The sequence below is a fragment of the Pezoporus flaviventris genome, unplaced genomic scaffold (assembly GCF_033815535.1).
Source record: "Pezoporus flaviventris isolate CSIRO_AGI_PZ_B2104156 unplaced genomic scaffold, CSIRO_AGI_Pfla_v1 ptg000141l, whole genome shotgun sequence".
Taxonomy (NCBI): domain Eukaryota; kingdom Metazoa; phylum Chordata; class Aves; order Psittaciformes; family Psittacidae; genus Pezoporus; species Pezoporus flaviventris.
In genome coordinates this window covers 621,352-647,236 of record NW_026892689.1, presented here as the reverse complement: position 1 = coordinate 647,236, position 25,885 = coordinate 621,352, and the positions used below count along the sequence as shown (strand labels likewise).

Below are 25,885 nucleotides of genomic sequence, written 5' to 3'. Positions count from 1 at the left end.
GGGAAACCAAGATACAATGAGACATTATTATTAGAATGGGGATTAGCTCACCAGCCTACACTCTAGCCAATAAGCTGTGCTTAATGCACTTTTAAATGCAAAATATGTATCAGCAATACTTTTTTTTCTTTTCTTTTTCTAGAGGCCAGGTTTGAGCATTGGAAACAGCATCAAACTAAAATGAAACCTTATTTAAACAATTTTATATTTATTACTTCAAAGAGAGCTGCTGAGTACATATTTCCATACCCTATGCAGGCAAAGGCTTCATCATAAAGGACTTCTAAGTATTAAAAAGGAGCTCACATAAGTAAGGTCACTGGAATGTGGCAGTCCCTTCCTTTTTAGCATCTTTTGTTGGAGATTTTTGTTGGACAATATTGTTTTATTCATAGGATTCATCAACATGTTTGTAGGAAAGAGAGACTGCTAACAACTAGGAAAGTCTAAAGCATACTGCATATAGGAAGTCTCACCTTTAGCCTCACTTAACTTGTGAAATTCATGCTACAACTGTATACATAATAGTGGCTGAAGTGGCATTCAAACAGTATGTAATAGAGGCTACTGTCTTCCCTCTTGCTTACTGATCTATGTTCTGCCACCAGTGCTTTAAAACTACCAGGCAGGGAACTAAGCCTACTTCTGACAGATCCTTTAAGGTCAGAGTACAGTTTCATTAGCTATGTCAGCAGAGGATAAGCAGATGGGAGATAATCCTTATGCTGACAGATGTGACATATACCTTATTATTGACCAACTCACTTATGGAAAAGGGTCCTTGCTTATCCAGAAAGGTCAAAATCATATTTTCCTCAAAATTAGTGGCTTTTGTTCCTTTCTTTTTTTTTTTTTTTTTTGTGTACATCTAGCATTAGGATTTAAACTTGATGCTATGATCAGCCAAGAGACATGCAATAATGGATTAATACCATTCACCTGCATCTTTTGACACAGGAACAATGGGATACTACCTTTCACAGCCTCCCATGAATTTTAGAAAGCCGACTCTCACATGCATTATAAAGGCATCCATTATAATCCCACCAAGCCAGTGGTGATTACTGTAGTATTAATGGCATCTCAGTTCTTCACCACCACATCGTTAATGGCTGTAGCTACAACAGCAATATGGATTTCCAATATCCAGCAATTTGGACACAAAGGGTCTAGGAGCATTTGCAGATCCAAAGATAGATTGACTAACACATCGGAAAGTACACTAGACCTAACACTGGCATCATCTGCCAAGCAGATACGGTCTTTATTTTGGCATTATGCCAGTAACTGCTCTTCCACCATTCATGTCTTCTAAGAAGCCAATTGTTACAGAAGTTCCTATTTTTTCATATCTGGGGTATTTTCACTTATTTCTCAGACTTGGGCTTTTGTAGAGTTGCATAAAAAGAAAATCTTCCAGACAGCAAAGCACATACAGTTTGCTGACATTCTTTTCAATTTCAAAACTACATAATACATTTTTCCATGTGTTGATAAACTGGATTTTAAAAGAGCATTTTCTGGATATCTAGATAATCAACAACACAATGAATATAAACATTTTCTATAAATAGTTCACCATATGGCTACCATTTTCAACAGATGGTGTCTGTGTATCCACTAAAATATACAAAAGCTATGCATATTTTGCTCTGCAATCATTCAAAATTCTAAACACGAATTGTTTACTTAATTTCAGTTTTATTAAACTTAATCAGTGGCAAAATATGTAATTTTATCACCTAACTCTAGTATGGGGAATGAATGCCACCACTACATTAAATTTATTTGCAAAAGGAAAATAGACAGTCCTCACCCAATGAATTCAAAAAGGATTTCAAAAAAAGAGAGACAGTAGGTCCAACATCAGCTTCCACATCATAAAGGGATCTTCTCATCTTGGGGCTGACAAGAATAGTCTTTACCTTCCTATTCCTAAAAAGCAGTTTCAATTGCAAATAGCCCAGTAGGTTCTCAGACAGAATGCAGTCTGGACAGTGTTAAGAAAAATACTGGAGTCTGAAGAATGCGAGAGTTTGTGTGTATTTTGCAGCAAACATTACTAGAAAGCCTAGATATATTATCCAGTTTTAGTAGAAAACAAACTTACTAATTTTTAGTAGTTTCCTTAAAGCCAATATATAAACAATTTCAGGTTTTATACTCTGCTTTGAGAAGCTGCTGGGCAGCTCCAGGAACACATGACTGGAAGTAAACAACTTGTCTAACCTGTTTCAGCTTAAAACTAATTAAGCTCATATCACTGTGCAAACACTTTCTGGAAAACTGCTCCTGAGATACACTGGTTTATCTGTTGGAAATGATCTTCTAATTTCCAGTCTGGATGTTTTTCATGACATTTCTTATTTGAACAAATACTGGTTTTAACTTTCATAATTTCTCTAAATTGGTACTATGTCTCATCTGATGCACTTACAGTAAATCAACACATTCCCCTCTCAGTTATTAAGTAAGTTGTTACGTTTCCTGTTCTTAAGATCTATACCTGGTGTCACTGGCTTTGCCAGTCATGAGTTCTGTTCCTCTAGCTCCCAGAGTGCTCCTGCTCGCACACACAACTCCACATCATTCCAACCAAATCACTACTTAATGCCCTGCGCTGGCACCAGTGCTCTGTGAAACTTCCCTCAGAGCAAAAGAGGAAATCCTGGATGCTCCTCCTTAGAACACCAAATTACTGCGATATTGGAGAACGGCTTCATATGTTACAAAAAAGGCCTTGGCTGTTTCTCACAATTACAGTGAATGGAATGCAATTATTCTCTACAGTAATGTATTCAGTACACTTGGAGGTCCTGCCGAACTGTGGAAGGAAGGTTACATCTCAAAAGCCAGCAAAACATTATTATAACTATGTACGCGTCGCTGAGATACTTCTCTGAAAATAAGTGATCAGAAAGTATTTAACTTATGTATCAGCATAAAGAAGAGTACATAAACAAGAAGAGTAATGTCTGGTGCTGTGCTTTGGTTTTGTGCCTGCTGAGCGGTGCTTGTACAGCACCAAGGCCTTTTTTTTTTCCCCACTCTCCCCACCCAGCAAGTGGGCTAGGGGTTCGCAAGGAGCTGGGAGGTGGCACAGCCAGGACAGCTGACCCACAATGACAATGATATAGTCCATTTCACAGAGTGTTATGTGCATCAGTAAAAGCTGGGGAAAGGAGGAGGAAGCATGGACTTTTTGTGATCATGGCATTTGCCTTGCCTAGTAACCACTGTGTGAGATGCCCTGATTTCCAGGAAGCGGCTGGGCATCTGCCTGCTGACGGGAAGCACTGAATGAATTTCTTGTTGTGCTGTTTGTGCACACAGCTTTGCTTCATTTATTAAATTGTCTTTCTCTGAACCTGTTGAGTTTTCTCACCTTTGTTCTTCCAAGTTCTCTCCCCCAACCCATTGTGCTGGGAGTGAGCGATCAGCTATATGGACACTTAGCTGCTGGCTGGGATCAACTCACCACAGTTAATAAAGTATTTTCAAATATGATAATATGCACATAGATAGTGGCCAGAGAGTTAAAAAGAAGAGATAATAGTTGATAAAATAGTTGATTAAATTGCGAAACAATTTCAACAGGCTGATTTAGCCAGACAATAACAATTTTTCCTTTATGACAGGGAAAGGATTAAAAGTTGAGATACATGTGAAATAAACAATAATTAAATGCACATGGTTTTCTTGCCTTCATATATGTATTATAGCTATGAAACTCCTATTTGGTACTGCAATATCTAAGAATGTACAAGTAAGTGCCAATATTTGACAAATCAGCATATATCTGTGCAAGAACGCAGGACATTTTTAAAACCTTGGGTAGATCAGGTACTATAATTTAGCTGAGTGTTAATGGACTTGTTATTAAAAGATTATTTCAAGTATAATTGAAAAGTATGTTTTAACTTTTATTCTTGCAGCTCCAACTATACATAAAAAGAAATAAAAATAATCAGAAGTTAAACTAGAAAGGAATCTATCTATAGATCCCTTTTCTTCCTGTAAGGAAAGCTTCACAGATTCTAAAGGTATGAACTGTAAATAGGGATGAACATTAAGTTTTCTACATTACTGCTTACTGGTCAACTTTATTAGGCTTCTCCTGATAATGTTCCATATTTGATAGCTTTGAAATAAAATAATATCATTAACCATCTACATTGCTCATCTGGAAAATGTCCTGAATGCTTTTGCTTTGAGGATGATAGGAATGGACAGATTAGATTCATATGTGCAAGTGGACCCAACAGTGAGTAGTATACAACAATACATTGCCTTTTTAACCAGTCTTAAAAAGTCTTTTACTTTCCCCTAACCACCAACCAATTAATTTGCCTACCACTTGCTGGCTCTGGGACAATGCTCCCATAACCCCCTCCCACCTAACTCAGTCATTAACTAGGTTAGGGGAGCATCTCCCTTGTAAATGAGTCCCCTAAGCATTGTTACTCTTTTTCCACCAAAGAGAGAGCAGAGCATACTTATTTTACTTCATACGCAACAGACAGCATTTCTCTTTAAATGTAATACATAATACATTAATTTTTATATCTTATTATATAAATAAAATCAAATAGACCCAAATATCACTGTGAATAGGTAAAAATATTTTTGCCTACACAGAAGTAACAGATAAGTGAAAGCTTTAGCATGTGTTAAAGAAAGGATCAATTAAAGTATTCTGGCACTCCACTTTATAAACTGATGATTCTGACTCTTTTTAAAAACTACTACTGTTACTGTCCTTAGTTTTGTTTGACACATCTCAGAAGGCAAATAGTAGAAACAGAAGACGTCCATCATAAACAAGAGGTCAAAATAATCAGACACCCATTCAGCTTGAACCTTAATTCGTGAGATTTATCCAATTTTAAGAAGCATGGAGAATCACCTAAGGACAGGGCTCGAGTTACTGCAAAGCTTGATTAGCCATAAGACCAGCTAGAATTGGCCTATCCAGTTGGAAAGCATGAGCAGACATACTTAAGCTGTGCTAAAAAGGAAGTCACCTAAACACAAGCTGTGTTGGAGACACTGGTCATTATGACAGATACTAGATTAGCAGCTCTACTTTATGATTGCAATGGGTTGAAATGATCTGTTGGTAGAGTGGTTTCAATAATAAATCCATGAGCTAATCATTAATGGCTTGCATAACGTCACTTCTAGATTAGAATTTCCATATCACGTAGAAGGGCAATGAATGGAGATATTTTCAAATTAGAAAGGATGATGACAATTATTGAGTAAAAAACAATAAATAAATAAATAAATAGCAACAATAGATGATATGAGAAATGCCTGAAATACAGAGAAGTACAGAGAAAGCATATACATGACTTCTTTCAAAACTCTATAAAGAGATCAAATGAAAAAATAAATGTTTCAGTACAACAGAGGAGATGAAACAGCCACAGAAAATGTTTCTTCTGCAAATCATAGCAGTACTCTTTGCTCCCTTTGATTCATAGCGATGACATCAACAAGAAGGGAAAATTCAAGAACCATCTTGAATCTAAGACTTTCTATGAGCGTATTTTTTAAAAGGGCAAACCACTTTATTTCTAATGAAGGCCAAGCGTAAGCATTCAGCAGAACTATCAGGGTAAGGAAAAAAAAACACCACACAGTACTGAATTGTCTGCCATTTAACACAGAAGTCACCATACTGGTACAGACCAGAAAGTCCATGAGGACCCACAGTCCATTTGGTAGTGGGCAACAGAAGACACAAGAACTGAATGGCACATTTTCAACAGCATTACCTTTTGGGCAATTGCATCAAGATTTTGGAAGACAATAGTTTGGGTGGGGAAAGAATTAATCATAGCAAAATTAAGAAAGATGACTAGAAATAGACTGTACAAATATTTTATATATGAAATGAAGACTTAAATGTTTAAGACTGCCAGCAACAAATTGAGAAAAAAAGCATAAAAATACCCATAAAAACATTTTTTACATACAAATTCTCACACTTTTGAAACTGTCACTCTAATTTCTAAATAAAGAAACGTTTCAGTTTAAAAGATGAGTGATATGACCATATTAGATATCACCAGGAGGATTCAGAATTAAGAATGGAATGTTAAACTTTTTTGCAAGATACAAGTTTTCCAGTTTTCACAAGGATATAAGTGGCAAACATTTAGAAATTTTTTTTCCACCTACAATTTTCTGAATTTAATGAGTATCAATTCAGCACCAAATATTGCTGCTTATCAATTAAGCAGTTACATTTTACAAGTAACAGAATGTTAAAATGTTAAAATAATTTAAATTAGTTAAAAACTATTAAGGAAACACTTTCTATTTCTAGCTACACCTGTCATGCCCTCAGTTGAAGATTCATTGCCACTTCAGTAAACATCCTTTAAGTTCTGTGCTATACAGCTGATATCTGCCTGTGCAGTATAGGCTTGCAAAGGTTACTAATTTCTGTTAAAAGCACTATCTAAGTGCAATATCAACATATATTCAGGTCTCAGACAGAAGGAACATACTAGGTACCTCAAAATTGGAACTGAAAACTGTCTTTCTATGGATCAAATAGACTAGACAAAAAGTATCTCTATTTAAAAAATCAATATTAAAAATAAATATTTAATTTCACCAGTAAAATCTATTTGTATTGAGTATTACAAAGTTAAAAAGAAAAATAGGGAAGTGCAATTATTTGCCAGATAATTACCTGTGTGCCAGCAGCATCCTGAAGGTCATCTGATTCAGTCCCAAATAACTTGGCAGCAACTTTGACCAATCCCAGTTCCATTCAGTAATGGTTGACTGTTGATACATTGCAAGAAGCTATTGTTAGTTATTAATCCATGTTAATATGATCAGTAAATTAAAGCCCCAGCTGTGATACACTAACCAAGAAGGAGGGGGGTCTAGAACAAGGACTTAGACAGATGATATCAATCATATCCACAGAAGATATTTTTTATTCCAATAAGACAGCAATTAATTTATAAATCGATTTGGGGATGTAGCCATTATTTATAAAAAGATACATCAATTTTTGAACTGTTATTTCTCCAGCTGTTAATGGCATTCTGCCCAACTACTTTGAGAGCTTGACTCTTTGTTTGAAAAGCAAAATAATTTCAACTTTTTATGTAACAGCAATTTACATTTTCTGCTGTCAGCAAAAAGTTTGTCATGAAAAACTTGGTATAGCTAGAATTCAAAATGTAACCTCTATTGCAATTAGAGTGATGGTTTACTCATCTATTGTTTTGTAAAGCACTCCAGCCACCAGATGGTTATTATAAACAGCAGCAAGTCTAGACAATATGAACAAATATAACTCCATATTGCTTATTTATTAAATAAAATCAATCTACAATAATGCTGGGCTGACAAAATACCACACACAACATTCTTATATTTACCAAACAGTAACTCCTTTTGCATATTATTGATTTTCATCAGTAATGGTCAAGTAGTGACTAGAATTCAACATACTTTGTAGGAAACAATTAAAAAAATTATTTCTGTAACACTAAACCAGAACTGAGTATTTTAAGGAAAAAAAAAAAAAAGAAAAAGTCAAAACAATGGAAATAAATCTAAATTAAAAATTGTATTTTGCAGTCTCATTTTACAGACAGCACTTATTCTTCTGGAAGAGCAGAATCAGTGCAATCCTTCCATTTTTATTTTATTCCCTTCCTTTTTAATTTAATTTTCCCCTTAATCCTCATCTTTGGAGTGCACGTAAAAGTAATGTAGAAAAATAAAGATGAAATACATAATAAGAAAGAAAGACAAGGGTGGCTAAAGAAGGAATAATATAGTGCGAAAGTGGAAAGTGAATGATGAATTAACAGTGAACATCTGATAAAAAAGAAATAAGGGGAAAAAAATCAACTGAGAGAACAGTGGGGAAGAGCAACATTGGGGAGAAAACAGGCAACTGCTCTATACACTACACTGAATTAAAATTAGGTAAATAAATACGGAGGACATATTTGTAAAATCAAGAGGGATAAAAAGGAAAAGCTAGACAAGCAGTAGTAACAGTCATAAAAGCAAATATGAAAATTTGTAAGTATACCAGACAAAAAATTCAGTCCACCAGACTGATTTGTTCTGTGATAGAAAAAAAAAAAAAAAAGAAAGGCAGTTTAAAAAAGTCACTTCAAGAAAGGAAAATAATTTCTTTGCAGCATTATTCTTTGTTGATACTGTTGAGGTGTTGTATGGCCTAGACTTAATCTTATTAGACAATAGAGGAGCAGCAGCACTGGCAGAGACTGAGGTGTCAGGAAAAATCGATAAAATCAAGAGCAACAAGTTACTGGGACCAGATGGTGATTATTCAAGTTTTTTGCAGGAATGTAAGAATGAAGTGGCTGAACTGTTAACAGAAATGACACACTTCCTAGAACCAGCTACTGAATTATAGAGCTGGAAGGTAAGAAATTCATAAATTATTAATAAAAAATGCTAGAGTTGATCTCAGAATAGAGGTTCAGTGGCCTTTGTTTTAGGAGCAATAAAATTCATAGAAATTATGATTAAGTATCTTGCTAAATTTGACATGAAAAGGACAAATTAGCCAAACTTCAGAAGAGAAATGTCAACCACCCTAATGTATTGCAATTTTTCCATATACCAAAACCAATGCATGGAATGTTTAGTATGAATTATGTTTCATAAAGCTTTTGAAAAAATTCAGATATCTTCTACTGAGAAAGCTCTTCTGAGAGAAAAGTTTTAAGAAGCAATACATAATTAACTCATAGGCAAAGCATGTTGTGAAACCAGTAGGGTGTTGGCACTTAGAATATATAAAAGAATAAAACGTAGGTTGACGTATTAAAAACACACCTAGTTGCAATAAAGAAATATGAATAAATTAACCATGGATTATAAACTCCTAGGCTTCATGGGAGTTGCCAACCAGTAACAAATGAATTTAGAAAGAAATATATCCTTTGAGAAGTGCAATTGTTTCCTGCCAGTACTCTGGCATCTTCTACAGGCAATGGTAATGGTCTTCACAGGAAAACAGACACTGAGCTATTCTGACCAATATGTTATAAATAGACAGTTTCAAGTCACTAAATAAATGTGCGTTTTTATGGTAAGGGAACTAAATTATTTAAGAATATTATTTAGGTTAGGAAATAAGTCTGTCACTGTCAACAACAGGACTGGCACATGGTACTTTAAGATTGATGATATACTCTTTTTTTCTTTTAATTTTAGGATATGTTTCCATATTCAGATCATAGACATTGTGCCAAAAGTTTACAAAATCCAAAGCAATTCAATATGAACTATTTCTTGTCATCTGTTGATTAACAGAGCACTGCAAACCTGTCAAGTAGCAGAGGAATTCTGCCCTGAGTTGTCACTACTTGAAGGTCTTATTCTGCCACACTATTAATGAATTGACAGTTGAGGCATGGTAAAATACTTTCTGCATTTCAGATTGGAATAACTGATTCTGTAGCCAAATAAATCATATCAATTTAAGCTTTACATAAAGCGAAAATAGAAATTATGTGTTTATTTTAAAAGGTAAATTTAAAGCATATTCCCCTGGAGTGAGAAGTCTTGTGAGACTGGTATTAATCTACTTTTTCAGGATATTAACACTTCTATTGCAACTTGTCAATGATTAAGCATTCATTAAACAAGTGAGGAAAAAACCACCCACCAAAAAAAAAACCATACCCCCAAAACAATACATTTTACAGCAATACTATTTTGAAATATTTCAAACTGCTTAGAAATAGCCATAAATGTTCAAAACTGGGAAAGAAGATTATGTAATTTCAAAGTTTAGAATCATAGAATCATAGAATAGTTAGGGTTGGAAAAGACCTTCAGATCATCTAGTTCCAACCTCCCTGCCATGGGCAGGGACACCTCCCATGAAAGCATTCACCCTCTGTCACACTCTGCCAGGGATGGAGCATCCACAACTTCCCTGGGCAACCCATTCCAGTGCCTCACCACCCTCACAGTAAGAACTTCTTCCTTATATCTAACGTGAACTTCCCCTGTTTAAGTTTTAACCCATTACCCCTTGTCCTATCACTACAGTCCCTAATGAATAGTCCCTCCCCAGCATCCCTATTAGCCCCCCTTCAGATACTGGAAGGCTGCTATGAGGTCTCCACACAGCCTTCTCTTTGGTATAGTTGTACTAAAAAAGGATATCTTTCTACCACAAGTCTGTAAAGTGCATTTTGTGCTACCATAATACCATTTATTTTTAAATATTTAAAACTGAGGGGCAGAATCAAAAGTGCAGGTAATGGATTAGGAAGACTTGAGAAATGATGGTGTAAGGCTTATAAGTGTCCAAGTGCTGTCAGAAACTACATACTGTTTTGTGTAACAAATAGGGCATGTGGGGCTCTGACAGAGATTTATGCTACTATATCTATTTTCTTTAACTGTTTCATTATCAGGAAACTAATTTCTATAAGTAAATTATAATCCTTTACATATCACACAATGCAGAACAGAGAAATGGATGTTTTCCTTCTTTTTAGTGTGGGGAGTCTTTTTTTCCCCTGCTTACTCTCACTGCTCTGTTAAATTTCTGTATTTCCAAACCATCCTTTATATTTACCATTCAGCACTTCAGTGGAAAACTTACCAGGAAGATTCTATATGTGCGCTGGGCATTTTGCTGCGATTTTTCAAAGGACTGAGACTAACCCTATGTACCATTACACAGATGTAAAAGATGTTGTTGCTACTAATGGGCTTTCCTTCACTATACTGAACTAATACAGAAAGCCTCAGTAAAGGCAAATTGATCTTACATGCAATAATTCTAATGAAAGAAAAGGACAATCATGCTATTGTAGAGGGTGCCCTCATTGGATTCCTGAGTAATAATATTCCTTTGCACTTCATCAAATGTGAACATATGTAATTAATTCCATTTCCATAATTTCAGCCTCTGACATTATCATGACCATAAAAAGATTGACAAGTAAAAATTATACTACAACCAAGGTTTCAAATTTTCACAGACCTGATTGAACACTTTTGCACAAGATTCTCTGTACACCTGGAAAGGGTTGAAGACAGGCTGCTCTTCTCTGCTGTTACGTGTCAAAGGCAGGCATTTACTGGAGGTAACACCATCTTCAGAAGAATTCTCACAAGACAGTTGCTCCTTCAAATATTCCTTTTAGAAAGAAAACAAAAACAAAAACAAAAAACACACCAAAAAACAACCACAGAACAGTATATGCCTCCTAGCTTTCTAAGTGAAATTTTCCTAAATTTTAAGCATAACTTCACCGTGCGTTTGATAGAAGTTCCTTATATTAATGGAAGGAATAAATAATCTCTTACAAAATAGAAACCTTTTTAAAGAGCACCACCTTTTTACAAAAAACAATAAATAACCTCCATGAATATCCATCCATCTAAAGCAAATTACAATCATATAAGCTATTGTTTTGAAACTGTCATCAAATTATGTGTCTCGGTACTCATCTAATATATATATATGCAGAAGTGAAAACCAAATGTTTTCTATAAGCTGTTATAACGTAAGATGGCCATTACATGATTTCTTTTACAGGATAAACTACACACAAATATTTAAAGTTATTTTTTGACAGCATTAAATAGTTACTACATGACTAGAAATTAATTCTTTGATGAATATGTTCAAACCAGTTGTTTAAATGCAGGAAATAAATATTCTCCCACTCTTAAAACCTGTTTTTAATTGTTTGAGCAGTCAAAGACTAGAAATCATTTATGATTTACATGGCAATTTTAGAAACTATACTGTAACAGATGCATGATTATTTTGGCCACAAGCTTTTCTGTTTTCACTTCTTAAACTACTATGTAAATAAATCATCATTGCATGCCAATAAAATGGTTTGATTTAATAGAGCTATTTTACCAAGAGCTAGATAATGATACACTTACAGATCTATTTGCCAGAAGGGCTACTGTGATCAAACAGTTTGTTATTAAGTCCTATCATAACAATGATAGGACTGCCTTAACACCGAGCAAGTACTCAAGGTGAGCTTTCATTAAGGTGGATTCAAATCCTCCTTTTATTTTGCAGTACTCCTGAGATGATAAAAAAGTTCAGAGGCAGGTGAGGGAGTATGAGAACTATCTGCCAAGGCACCTTGTGCTCCTCAGTAGGTCTTTATGAAAGAATAATTTCATCATCAGTTTAAACTGATCCAATTGTGATCTGGCCTGAAAGGCACAAGTTCTCTCCCAGTCCACATATGCTGCAGCTGTTTCTCCCTTGTGTTGGCACTAGCATATGTTGTGAAATCATCCAGAAAGAAAGAAAGGTTTCAGCCATATAAACAAGCACCATGATTTCTAGTAGTAGTAGAAAGAGGGTCCTAGGAGTGGGAAAAAACAAGGGCAAGAGAAAAAGTAGGACTGTTTCGCTCTGCTGATTGCAGCCAGTGGTCAGGACTGCTTGAGAAAAACCACGAGATTGTGAAAATGAATGAAGAACCCATGAAAATATTAAAAAAAAAACCAACAAAACAAACTAATAAAAAAAGATAAAAATACTAAAAAAACCCACCCCAAACCAAAAAAAAACCTCAACCAACCAAAAACAAAATACCCCCAGAAAAAAACCCAACTGAACCAAAAAGACTCTGAAGCCAGAGTGTTTTTGGTTTAAGACAACAGTGTGAAAATACACTGTTACCTACATTTTTTCACATAATCCCTAGATGTCTGTAGGGCAGCCAAGCCCTCTGCGTGTCACAGAGAGAGCACAAGCAGATTGTGTTGGATTTTTTAGCAAAGATACTGGAAATTGCTGTGTGTGCTTGCTAGGGTTTGAACATTTTGAGTGGTAGACTGTTCACCTCCCAGTAGAGGCATTTTTCTGTCTTTGGAATACTGTGGATTTATGTTTTGACACAGAGACCTATTAAAAATTGGTAAATGAGTTACTTTAAGAATTCCTTTAGTACAGTGTGTATTGTAGCCCCTGAAAAAGTCGTATTTCAAAAATGTGAAAATAGAAATGAAATAATTTTTTAAAACCTGTGAGCTATATCCTCACTATTATTGACTGGGCATGAAACCAACTAGACAGAATATTATTGAGCCTGACAGCTCAGGAGAGTTGGTTTCTCTTTGGCAGCCATTCGTCAAAAAATGCTTTTAAAAATTATTATTCTTTTAGGTAAATACATGAAGGACAATAGGGTGCTTTGAATTCTACAGTATCTATTATAGATCTTTATAACATAATACTCTATTTCCAAATAAAGCTTCTAAGAACAATATCCCTTTTCATCTGCTTTTCTAAAGAAAATTATTAAGAACAACAATTTGCTCTCTCATCATTTTGTTCTATATTCACAGGCAATTATTAAGTGGTGTAGCATAAAGATCTCCAAACTAATTTTAAGAATACAATCCCTTGATAGTCAGAGGAGTCTCCAAACAAAAGGATGGACATTTGAACAGGCAATCAAGTATATTTTTTGATAGTCAGGCACACTAAAAGTAAAACAATATTGTGTTCACAATAAGTGAAAAACGACATTGAAAAGTGCATTACCGTAATACCATGATAAGCATTAAAATATTTTCTAATGGTTTCAAAGGCATTTTGAAGTAAGAGGGTTACATCCTTCTGTGACTCAAGCTGGTCAAGATTCTTTTTCTTCTTGTTTTTTAATAAAACAAAACAAAAAAAAACCAAGACTTTTTCTTTTTTTTTTTTTTTTTCCACTGAGAAACATTCCATATTTAACAAGCTCTTACCAGCTGCAGAAATTCAAGGAAAGCCACCTGGGATGTGCAAAGTCAGTCTAAAGTCCCTCTTCCACCTAATTCTCCCAGCATCTTACCTCCTATTGGAACTGCTCCACTTTGTATAAATAGCCAAATACTCATAGGAGCCAGATCTTTTTCAGGGTCTCCAGAAATATGGGCATTCTACCCCTTCAGTGAGATTATGATTCTATTTTTGACCCTGGAAGTTACAGAATGGATTTTACAGCCATTTCTACAGGGTGAAACAACTCCATCAGGGAAAAAGAACAGAGCTCCATGCTGGTAGCTAATGGTCTAGCAGTTTGGGGAGCTAGTTTGGATGCGGGAGATGCATATTCAATTCCCTGGTCTAAACCAGGCAGAATGAAGATTTAAACTTGCCTATTCTGGCCTCTAGGTGATTGCCTAAACTACTGCATTACATGCTATTTTTGGAGATCTTGTTCATCTTCCTCCCTCTGTAAGAGTAATCCTGAATGTGCTCCAGGTGAAAAGGTTTTGTTTGAACTGTATTACAGTAATAATTTTCACTTCACTTCCTGAACCATTTAATTAATTTAATTATTTGAGATGAAACTTGAAAAGATTCTGTATTGTATTAATACTAGGTTGCCATCTCTACATACCTGCTTACTTTGCTTCTAAAGCTTCCAAATGCAGATGCACAAAGGTTGTTTTTACGACTATACTTAAGAGCTAAACAGTTGATCTGATTTTCAGAAGCACAGTGCCAGTACTGAGCTGCTTTGTATTGCCTTCACACTGACATAGCTGCCTAATTGTTTTTTTTTAAAAAAAAAGAAAAATCTTGGCCTATGCCTATATTTGCATTATTTTGCATTTTATTATAAACACTTCTGTATACTTGCAATGATCTTAACAGCACCTGCTTATGCATTCAAGGAAAAGTAATTTAGTAATTAAAGCTAATAAACAGAACTTTCTTAATTAAGCTGTGTAGATCTGTGTTACCGTACAATTTAAGCAAACCTGTGTTTATTTCAGTGTATGAAATCAAAATGCTTTTGGTAACTTTGGGCAATTTAGTACAGCATTAGAAATAATGAGATAATTCTCTTATTTTGCCCAAATTCCATGTGCAGCAAACAAACCTGAATTTGTTTACTGTCATTTCAAAAGCACTTTAAATGAACAGAGTTATCTAGATTAAGGAAGGTTTTCATGCATTTACTTCCTCAGAACAGCCCTAGGGTGTGTTTGTTTGTTTCTTCATTTGTTTTTTAAATCAGGAAAATTGATTTACCACATTTAATTTTACTTCCTGTAACAGTCAATTTTTCAATAACCTTGTTGGTTTTGGTTTGGTTTTTGTTTTTTGTTTTTTTTTTTTTTAATGAGTGTGGTTTGGTTTTTTGCCTTTTTTTTTTTTTTTTTTACTGAGTTCAAACTCCTAAGATTTATCTATGGTCTACAGAATCTGAAGGAAGCTTATGAGCCATACTACTGTTTAAGTACATAAATAAAATCTACATTGTTTTCCAGAAAGTATTCTCTTCTGTACAACTGCAGAAAAGCCTAAACTGAATGGATTCTATTACAGTACAATATAGGATTTCATATTGACTTTAAGAAAAATTATCACCTCCTTGACTAACCCTTAGCTGCCAACAGACGCTGCCTCAGGCCAGTACACACCTAATTGCTCGGTAAAAAGGCCGTTTCCTTACCTCATTGAGCTGGATGATGTGATAAATTTGCCTCAGGTACTCGCTGCCACCTGGTTTGTGGCAGATATCCAGGACCATCATGTTTATTTTCTGCTCAGTGAACCCAATACCTCCTTCCTCTAACGTTGCACCTACTGTGGCTGAGGCACTGGAATATGGAGAAAGTGCAGATATTCCTAAATTAAATTTATAAAAATCAAAATACTAATATAAGATCAGCTTAAAAACACAAAGATTTGGCTTGCACAAAATAAATGTTGCTGTATAAACATCTAATAAGCCTTTATAGAACTAATTAATAAATGCTGAATACAATATTTTTAGTATTAAAATTATTTTAATCTGAAAGATGAAAATAGTAAACTTTGTTACTCTATGGATATATAAGCAACAAATTTTTTTTTTCTTTCCCACTAGAGAAGTATCTTTGCCACCAGAAATGGCATTTGCATTTGATCTTTCATACATTTTTCTTTGCTTGTTGCTGTACATATCAAAGCCTAATTAACATGTCAGAAAAGTAGCCATTACTCTAAGTATAGGTTAGAAGTTTTAAACTGAAGTCTTTTTCTTTCCATTGGTATGATGGTAATCATTTCAAAGGTACATATTTGACACTTGTTGCACTTTTTACACTGTGCTTCTTTTCTCCTTAAAAGTATTTGTGTGAAGCCACTATCAAAAAAATACCTTAAGGTGACCATCCAAAATGCCTTGAAAAATATGCTTTCAAAACTAGGACCATTGTCAGATTGCTCTCTCTACGTACAAACATGTTACCAGCTTAGCATTGTATGCTGACAAAATATTAAGGAAAAAAAACTAATTATTGTCTTCAAATATGAGAGCTATGACACAGGTATATTTTGGCACCTTGACGTGTGTCAAGAACTTGAAAGACCGACAATAATATATTATTCATTCTACAGTCATTACTGAATTAATTTAAATTCTACGAAAGAAGCATTCTGAATATAAAAAAGCACAATTTTTTAAAAGTAAACCCAAAAAGTTCCAATGTACTTTGGTATAATCAGCTGTATGTTGTAGTTTACTGTTGAAAGTGTGCCATGACTACAAAATTAGTTCCACTGGAAGTTGCTGCTTGACCTACAGGCACACTTAAATGCTATACAGCTGCTGGACATTAAAGCTGATATTGCTTCCAAATGCAGCTTCAGAACATCTTACAGAGCAAATAGTTTCAAAATATAAACTATAATTTTGTTGTTTGATGAATAGAAGTAAATGATACTCTGCTATAATGGTGTATTTTACAGAAAAGCTTTGAAGAAATTGATCTTAAAAATTAAGGCATGTTTAAGACTGATCTTTTGATGCAACATACACATACGAACTGAATTTCTTTCCAAACTTCTTCATGACTGACACTGAAAAAAGTTGAGGACCTCTGACAAAGGAGTATATCTGTGTCAGTGCCCAAATTGCATCCTTTCCTGTCTGTCAGTGTGCAGGTGAAGCAGATGATTGGATTCAGTCACTGCTATGATTAATGAGTTCCTCTCTGGATTTGGGACTGCCTATCCATCATGTCATTAGGAAGAATGTGCCCTGAAAGAGGCAGACCTCAGCCAAGGAATAACTGCATTCATCTTAATCTGTATGTGCACCCGGCCAGCCAAGTCAGGGTCACCATGATAAAAACAATAATCTTCAGCTCGACAAATTACTTTGCAAAGACAGGCATTTCTTTTCTTCTCGGGATGCATGTTCTTCAGAATCCAACGTGACTGTTTACAGCTCTGGGGCTACCATAAAGTGAAGGTTATTTTAATGAATACTAATTCTTTCAGGCAGTACACAAGAGAGGCAATGCATGCAACTGACGTTTTCTTTCACTGAAGATTTTTTTTCTGAAATCTCCCGAAAAGCTAAATTTAATTTGCATGCCACAACGGAAGAAACTATGTAATATTTACAGTTCTTATGTAGCTAGCAGTTCTGATAACAATAATGTAACACAAAATCCTGCGAGACTTTTGCTTATAAAAATTCAGTGCACTTTAAAGATGATTCCACAACTGTGTAGATGAATCACAAATAAGTGTTTGAAATTTTGGGGGTTTATATTATTCCATGCTCTGCATCTATTAAAAGATCATAAACATTTCTAAAACATATATATATATATAAATGCATGTGCATAGTTACCCACAATAATCCTTTAATAATTAAAAGGTCATACAAACATAAATTTACCCCAACTTAGATTTTCAATTATTATTTCAAACAAATCACATAAACACCACAAGTCTTCTCTTGAAAGACCTGCTTTTAGTTTACTGATTATGTGACTGCTATTTAGTTTAATTCATATTCAAATTTCAGCTTTAATATATTAGTTTCATAATTTGCATTTACAATAAGATTATACCTCCACATTGCATATCTCAGCTAGTTATTAACAAGACACTTTTTTCCCTGAAATTGACTCATTATGTTTGAATAAAAAATGGCAAAATAACATTTGTGTTAGACTTCTATTGCAGAAATCCCACTGAAGTCAGGGGACTTAGTGTAGTCACTGCATCATAGTTTTGCAAATACTCACAAATGCATAGGTAATGCATTCTTAAGCTTAAAATTAGTTACCCTAGTCACAAACTAGCACTCACTTTGGTTGGCACTACAGACATACAGGAAACATTTCCCCACATTCATTTCTCACAGTCCTATACTTGATAGCTAATACAGCATTTTTGCAGTGTGTTAGTAAAGCAAATAGAGTGATATATTGAATTAAAATTCTCAGCTTCAGAAGAAGTGCAAATACTAAAGTTTTGGTTTTTAGAGGTTATCCACAATATATTCTTACACTGCGTTTATATTTTTAAATACCTATTCTCTCAGTGACATTAGAAATTATAGTATGGAACCATTCTGTTAAGTATCAATTTACACATCACTATTATGGTTTTTTCATTCTATGACTCTTTCAGTCACTAGCATCTGGCTTCAAACTTTTAATTACTGGATTAGAGCTTGTAAATTAGTATTAAATGGAAATGTAAATATTACAAAGGTCAATGTCACTGACATTCATGTGAGACTATTACTACTTAGCCCTACTCATGTCAACTGACTCCTCATAGAAACAGGATACTGTCCCTTGAAGAACTGTATGAAAGTCTGTTCACCGGTATTGGTGATTCCGACCTATCATCACTATATCCTTTGTTTGTATGAAAAATTACTGTCAGGAGAGCAACAACTGCAACCTTCAAGAATACTAATTGTAAAAAAGCAGTCTTACTTTGAGTAGTCAACAACTTAATTCAGTAAGTCCTGTAACTCTAATAAATCTAATATTGGAGAGCTGATAAATCATATTTTTACAAAATGGTACATGATTCAACATTAAACCAGACAGGACTAGGATCACTTTGACATGAACAAAACTCCTTGAAAAATCATTATAAAGTTTCCAAACTCTTGGACTTTAATGTCAAATCTGCAGGGAAGGTTGATATTCCCACAGAAAGGCAGAGCAGGGTATTCTCTTAGTCCTGTTTTGATATACCCTACTTGCCCTCAGGGTTTGCTGTCTTTTAAAAGGAAGTATGCTTACTATTTAATCACACATGAACACCGAAAGCTTTTCATAGTCACTCTTAATTTAATCACTGTAAAAAAACTAATTTATAAATGCACTGTGGTGCCTTCTAGTCAGCATACTTATTCACATTATGAAAGATACACCAATTAAATTGTCCATATTTTTGGATAATAATGAAAATATGAAATCTCTGAGTACTATGAAGACAATTTTCCAAAAGCCATCAATATTAAGAACTAATCAATTTAATAAATTCACTTTTTTTTTTTTAATGAAATTGAATGATAGCCATAAACACAGGAATACTCAGTAAAATAAAAACCAAAAAACATAGCATTTGAAAAATACAATGTTCTTACCTGTCCATGCTCAATTTTCTTGCCTTCAGCAACTGGCTTTCAATCCAGTTTGGTCTTTGCTGTTCAATATTTTGTATAACCTTCTGGATCACTTGCTTAGGGCCACTTTTCTGTTTTCCCATAAGACTTTCTAAGCACACATGAATTAAACTGAGTTTTTCTTTGCTCCATCTGTCAAGTGTTGCACCTGTTAAGAGTTCTGCAGTATTTCCATCCTCAAATATTCGACATATAATTACAATCAAGTTCCAGACAAGCAGACCAGCTTTCTTCAATTCAGCAAAGTTTCTTGACATTTTTCTCTCAGCCAGAAAAAAGAAGTACTTAATTGGGGGAGGCAAACATGCAATCACTGTAGGTAACTTGCTGATTACAATAGATACTGCCTGAGCTGCAAGCCTTGTGAAGCCTTAAAAAAGAAAGAAAAGAAGATATGATTAACATTAACATTCTAGTTCTATCACGGCATGCTTCTGAATGTTGTATGATAATTTCTAACTTTCTTTTGTACGGAAAATGGGTAAAAAGCTTAAGTACTCAACACGGTAGCTTGATTTCTATTGTGCTCCCTCCATATAAATCCCACAAAAGCTAAACAATAACATGAATTAAACCAGAGAACCTAGAAAATTTTGAATTCAGACTGTGAGTCTCTTAATAATTAGTCCTGATGTGCACAGTTATTACAAAATAAATGAAAAAGACAACACCCAGCTGTTATGAATGGTAAAAAAGTTGTTTCTGAAATTGTAGTGTAATATTTTTAGAACTTCATGAATGGAGCAGTGTCCTACATATCTCAGGATATTACATACATTCTTAATCTTTAGTTTTCTCTTATTATCTTTTCCCCAGTTTTATTGATCCCTTTCTATGTTCAACCCTACGAAACTTGACTCATCAATTTTCACATAAGCATGCATGCTATATAGCACAGCATTTTAAACATTCCAGGTATTAAAAGTAGAAGAAACTACACTAAATATGGTGCTCAAAACCCAAACGAAAAAATACACCAAAAGGTGATCCACAATGTGGAGTAATTTAAAAAATCACCAAAACAAAACCCTGGTAAAACAAGAAAAACCCTGACTCGTTGCATCTGTATTGTCAACTTCTTAAAATAAAACCTCAAAAACAAACAATAAAAAAGCCCAAAACCACACACACACACAGAAAAAAACTCACAAACTCCCCAAACTGCTAGATCTGTTCTAGGTGTCCAACAGCCAGTTTAACTTGTGACCAAGTCTGAGTCTTATGTCTCAGCTTGCATACCAATTCAGGCTTACTAGTATCCTAAAATTGACATACAAGTAGTTCTGGATTAAAGTGATATTGCAGTAAGAGTGCAGTGAGCACACTGCTGCATAAATATGCCTCAATATGCTGAGGAGAATATACACAGAAAGAAAGAATGGATTGATGCTCTGGCTTGCCTTCAATCTACATATTCAAAACTTTATGCCAGAATATACTGCAGTGATGGTACTGTAGTGAAAATCTTCAGGTAATATTTTGGTGGCAAAAAATTTATGGTGAAATCTTTCCAAAAGTTACCCTTTTGAAATGACGGAGGCTTTAGGCACTGTAGACTATGAAAGTATATACTAGAAATCAGCTTTACATCTAACCTTCAAAATATCTCCTATTACATGCATTATTTCTCTTTCTTCAGTAACTGTTTCAACAACCCAGCAGCATCATATTCTGTAACAGTTTCAGCACTATTCAAACACAAATTGCTGTGTTATAAAATTGGGATAAGTTGTTATCATTTCAGTCAGCATTATGTATCTAAATTTAAACAGTCCTGACTGAAAAGATAACTAAGAACTGGTTACAGCCATTAAGACAAGAGTGTAGATATTATACCTTAGTCTGCCTTGAATCATAACTTATTACTGCCAGATGCTAAAAATATTTTCAGTACTACTATTATCAGTACTACAATACTTATTTTAAAAAGCTTGTTTGTGTATGCATTGGTGTAAGGCTCAAGAATGAATAACTGAATTTTAATGCCAAGTGCTTTGAAAAAAAAACCCCACACAGGATGTTTGGAAATAATTTTATTCATTGTCAAACTGCAACACTCATGAACTCTGTCTAATTTTGATATGTACTCATTAAAGCAGTAACAAGCTTTTATGACAAATGATAAAACAGTGTATAAATTTCACCCACATTTCCCAGATTCTTTTCTCTTCATTTCCCGAGGAGTATAATTCCATTCCTTTGGAACCGTTTTCAGTAAACTTTCAGGCACTATTTGCTTGTGCTGGTATGTTCCATAGTTTTCTGTTGCCTCCCATGAATGCATCAAAGAAATTATCTGCTTCACAATACCTTTGACTGAATTAATCAAAGTCAGCTTCAAGCATCTGATAACTTCTGGCTCCGACTCACAACAACTGGAAACTTCAGAAGGAAAAATTATTAAATATTCAGTAAGTGTAGTCACTTGTGTAAATCTGTTTCAGGAAAAAGTGTTTCAGAATTCATATGGAAAGAAAAGTAACAACATTATGAGTCATAATAACTTAGACCTATTGACCTATTAGAGAAAATAAACCAAAACAACATAGCATCTTGTACCATCTTAATACAGTACTGCCAAAAACGCAATTTCATTTATTTCCTTCATCCTCCTTTCTCCTTCAATATGTTTCTAAAAATTTAATTTAAGTTGACATCTTCCTTTTCATATGGAATAAATTTAATTACTTGTTAGACATCAATGAGGCAAATAGATATAACTGGGTTTTTTTCTACTTCCTTGTCTTGATAATATTAATGCAGTTGCGTTTATTAGATACTCCAACTGTTACACTAGGGAACAGCAAAGGAAGAAAAGATATTTTGGAAACAAAAATGCATACGAATGACAGTCATTAACAGAGACATAGGGTATTATCAGAGATTGCATGCTGAAAATAGAACACCCAAATGCAGTTACAAATACATTACAACAAGTATCAATCTTCTCCACATTCTTAATACCACAGAGAATTGAGGAGCAGCAGGTGTCAGGCAGAGGGCTGAAGGACATAAGAGGGGTGTCTTTTGATATGTTAGGTCCTTTCCTCTATTTTGCTTGTACTTTTTGCTGGTCTAAGTTTCATTCTTTTTTTACATGGCCTTTCTGGAAGCTTCCATACAATGTTTCTCTTTTTTTGCTTTCTCTTACACCATAGACTGCTACTTTTGAAATCCCATTTTTCTCTGAGGAGTACCTGAGCAGTTTTACCACAACTGTTTCTTATTTTGTGATATTCATAATTCTGTGTCCCCTCTTACACTCTCCCATTTTCTTTCTTTTCTTTTGAGCTTTCCTGCATTTTATCTATCAACATTTCAAGATCATCCTTCTAAACCTCACCTCTTTTCTCTGGTTGAATACTGCTTTTCCTTGAGGGCAGCGTCAGATGCTTTAATTGTGAGGACAGCTCTCCTACTCCATGGAAAATGAGGCGCCTGCCTGCCTGTTGACAGTGGAGTTTATATGCCCATCAGACTACTTCTCCCCCAATAGGAGTCCTTCCTTTTTCCACTCTTTTAATTGTTTCTTACTTTTAAATCGTGGCAAAGGTCTAGAGTCATTAAATGCACAGAGAAAAAGAACCTGTGCTGATAAAGAGGTACAAAAAGGATCTGCTGCTAGCATGCTGGTTCGGCAGACACAAGGAAATAAGGCTCCTGGTCGACCATACTGCTCCATAACCTCTGCTGTCTTCAAAATTTTCATCACTCCTACCATGAGCTGGTTGCTCAAAAGACTTTGATTATACTACAATTTTGAAGTAAACTACTATAATTACATCTGATTTATTAAGGTAAAAAAAATATGTACTATATATCAAAAAACTGACTACTAGGTTTAACATTAGATTTTAAATACTTATTATTACATAAAATACCTGTCATATTGTATAAGCAATTCCACAACTGCTCTTTTTCCATGTAGGTCTCAAAAGCAATGCCAAGAGATTTGGGTGATAAAGTGCAGTAAGACAATACTCTGAAGATTGTTTCAATCAGAGTAGGCTCTTTACTATACATCTGTTCTAAGAGAGAACTCTGCTCATGACGATTCAATACTTCATTTCCTTAAAAATAAAGAAAACCATGGTTACAATAATTTTCAAGTAATTCAAGTTCACAGTAATAGATAGTATTAGTCAAAATGAACTGCAAACTGTATCTAATATTTCAAACAATAATACTGTAGATACTATACTGTATTATCTATACTATACTATCTGCAGATACTGAAATTTGATCTTCCTCTGCATAATGATATTTGACTTCCTGAATTATACGTAGCCATTAAAAAAAAGACTGAAGCATGTTTACAAACTATGGAATATGGCTATTTCAAAACACGCTCAGTATATGTTTGGAATTTGATTATTTGATAAATACTAATCAGAAGTAAATTGTACTATTTCTGTAGAACCACAGTCAAAAAGTTATTATTACTTAATTCCTCTTATCAGTATATTAGTCATACGAAGTAACTGAACTCTATAAAATATAATACAGTAGCAGCTGCATACTCCCCAGAATGGGTTGTCTTCTTTTTTCAGTATAAGATGAAACTGAGAAGAAATCAGTTCCACAAAACAAAATCTCAGCCCTGCTAAGATACAGATATGTATGTTTTTAAAGGCAACTAGTGATTTTTATAGAGTTGAGTGGTTAATACCTCACATAACACGCATTTCTGTTTTTCATAATCCTTACAAAACATTCTCCCAGCTGAAAGATAATAATGTGTTCAAACCTCTTTGAACCAATGCAACTCAGTGGTTTTGAGTTATGCTAATGCCAAAATGTGGAAAATGCTTTTGATGTTAACAGTCATAACAAATGACCAGAGCCGGAACCAGTTAAACACTCTTAAGTTTCTAGATTGCAAACATGAAATTTAGATAAAACAGTGCTTGAAAATGTCATTGGTTTATGACCGTTTGACTGCCCTTACCTTTCGCAACCTTTGCAGGAGAAAGATGGGAGACTATATTTCTAAACTGTGGTTTGTAATGGTTCAAACACCCTTCAAAATACACCACAGTGGAAAACTGATGGTCTCCACCCAGCTCTGAATGATTTGAGAATGTTGTAAAATTAAAAGAATCTCATTCTACTCTCCTCTAGAATTCCTAGAATCTAATTCACACATTACTGCAAACCATTCAGCCTGGGTAGCATGCAGCCTTGATAGAAACAGCCCATAGGATATAGAAAGCTGAAAAAGAAGATCAGTGATTTCATAACCAACAAGCTGCGGGCTTTTTTCCCTGAGGCAGGAGACAGATTAGCGGTAAGATTTTTTTTTTTTTTTAGTCAGCTTTTCTTCCTGTGGGTTGAGTAAGCCAGCATACTTTGCTGAGAGACCTTTCAATGCCAGATGCTTCAGAGTATCTGGAGAATCAAACGAATTCCACTAATTCACTCAAACCAGTGATATGTTGTCTAATATGGATGTGACAAAAGAAAGAACCAAAAAAGCAGGAAAAAGCCGTTAAAAAAGAAAACCACAGAGCTATTCAAATTTTGAGATGAAAATTTGAATTAACTTTGATTATATGACTATAGGGATTTTTTAAAATTAATTTAATCAAATTCTAGGGAGGAGGATTTGCTGAGATTTTAAATACTATTTAAACTGTCTTTACAGAATATGATGGGAAATGGCATTATTGCTTTGTTTAAAGGGGTTTATGACATGAAACGAAGCCTAAATTTCTTTTATGATCGTGCCACATGGAATGTTTGAGTCACAACTTCATAATAATTTTTCTAATGAACTTAGTTCTACAAGTAAATTTAGATAAATTGAAAGAAGTATAAAAGAATTCTGTAGGGGTTTATACATATCTTCTTATGACTAGTGTATAATACAAGTCTGCTTTTCAGCCAAGACATTCAGGAATCCACTGGGAAACCATTCTGAGGTGAAACATAACAAGATATGTAAGCTTTCATTAGCTTTATTCTTTTGTTTTACCCTTAAATGAATGTTGCCCACGTTGGAAGAATATCTGACCTTTCAAAGCTCAAGCTGAAATGGATTTTTTGACAACTAAACTAGCATAGATCATAGAATCACAAAATCATAGAATAGTTCAAGTTGGAAGGGATCTTAAAAAGATAATGTCAGCTGGCTGAAAGGTTTAGAAAGTTGATCAGTATAGCTGGTTAAATATTACGAATTAGGAGTCTACAGAATGGTAGGTAGATTTCTCTTGCTTTAGAATTTTTCTTTAACACTTATTAGCTCACCTGTCATAACATTAAATATTCATCCTAGTTTCAACTCCAATGCAGCCTTCCTGTTAAACATCATAATAGGCATCATACCTATTGCCCACTGATGCCTACCTCTATATATTTCTCTTTTTTCTGCTCACTGCATTTCAGTATCAAAAGCTAACCTGTGAATGGAATCTAAAGCTCCTATAGGTAGCTCAAAG

The 25,885-nt window shown here is 34.5% G+C and overlaps 1 protein-coding gene across 3 annotated transcripts in view; it reads right to left on the bottom strand.

The window, feature by feature from the left end:
• KIAA0825 (KIAA0825 ortholog) overlaps positions 1–25,885 on the bottom strand; it is a 248,427-nt gene that overhangs the window by 102,548 nt on the left and 119,994 nt on the right. For all 3 annotated transcript variants that reach the window (XM_061479084.1, XM_061479085.1, XM_061479083.1), the window contains 6 exons: positions 23,327–23,515; positions 21,594–21,827; positions 19,407–19,815; positions 15,471–15,618; positions 11,021–11,176; positions 6,707–6,801 (listed from right to left, as the gene is read on the bottom strand). In XM_061479084.1, coding sequence (XP_061335068.1) covers positions 6,707–6,801; positions 11,021–11,176; positions 15,471–15,618; positions 19,407–19,815; positions 21,594–21,827; positions 23,327–23,515 — 1,231 coding nt within the window. The remainder of the gene's footprint in view (positions 1–6,706; positions 6,802–11,020; positions 11,177–15,470; positions 15,619–19,406; positions 19,816–21,593; positions 21,828–23,326; positions 23,516–25,885) is intronic.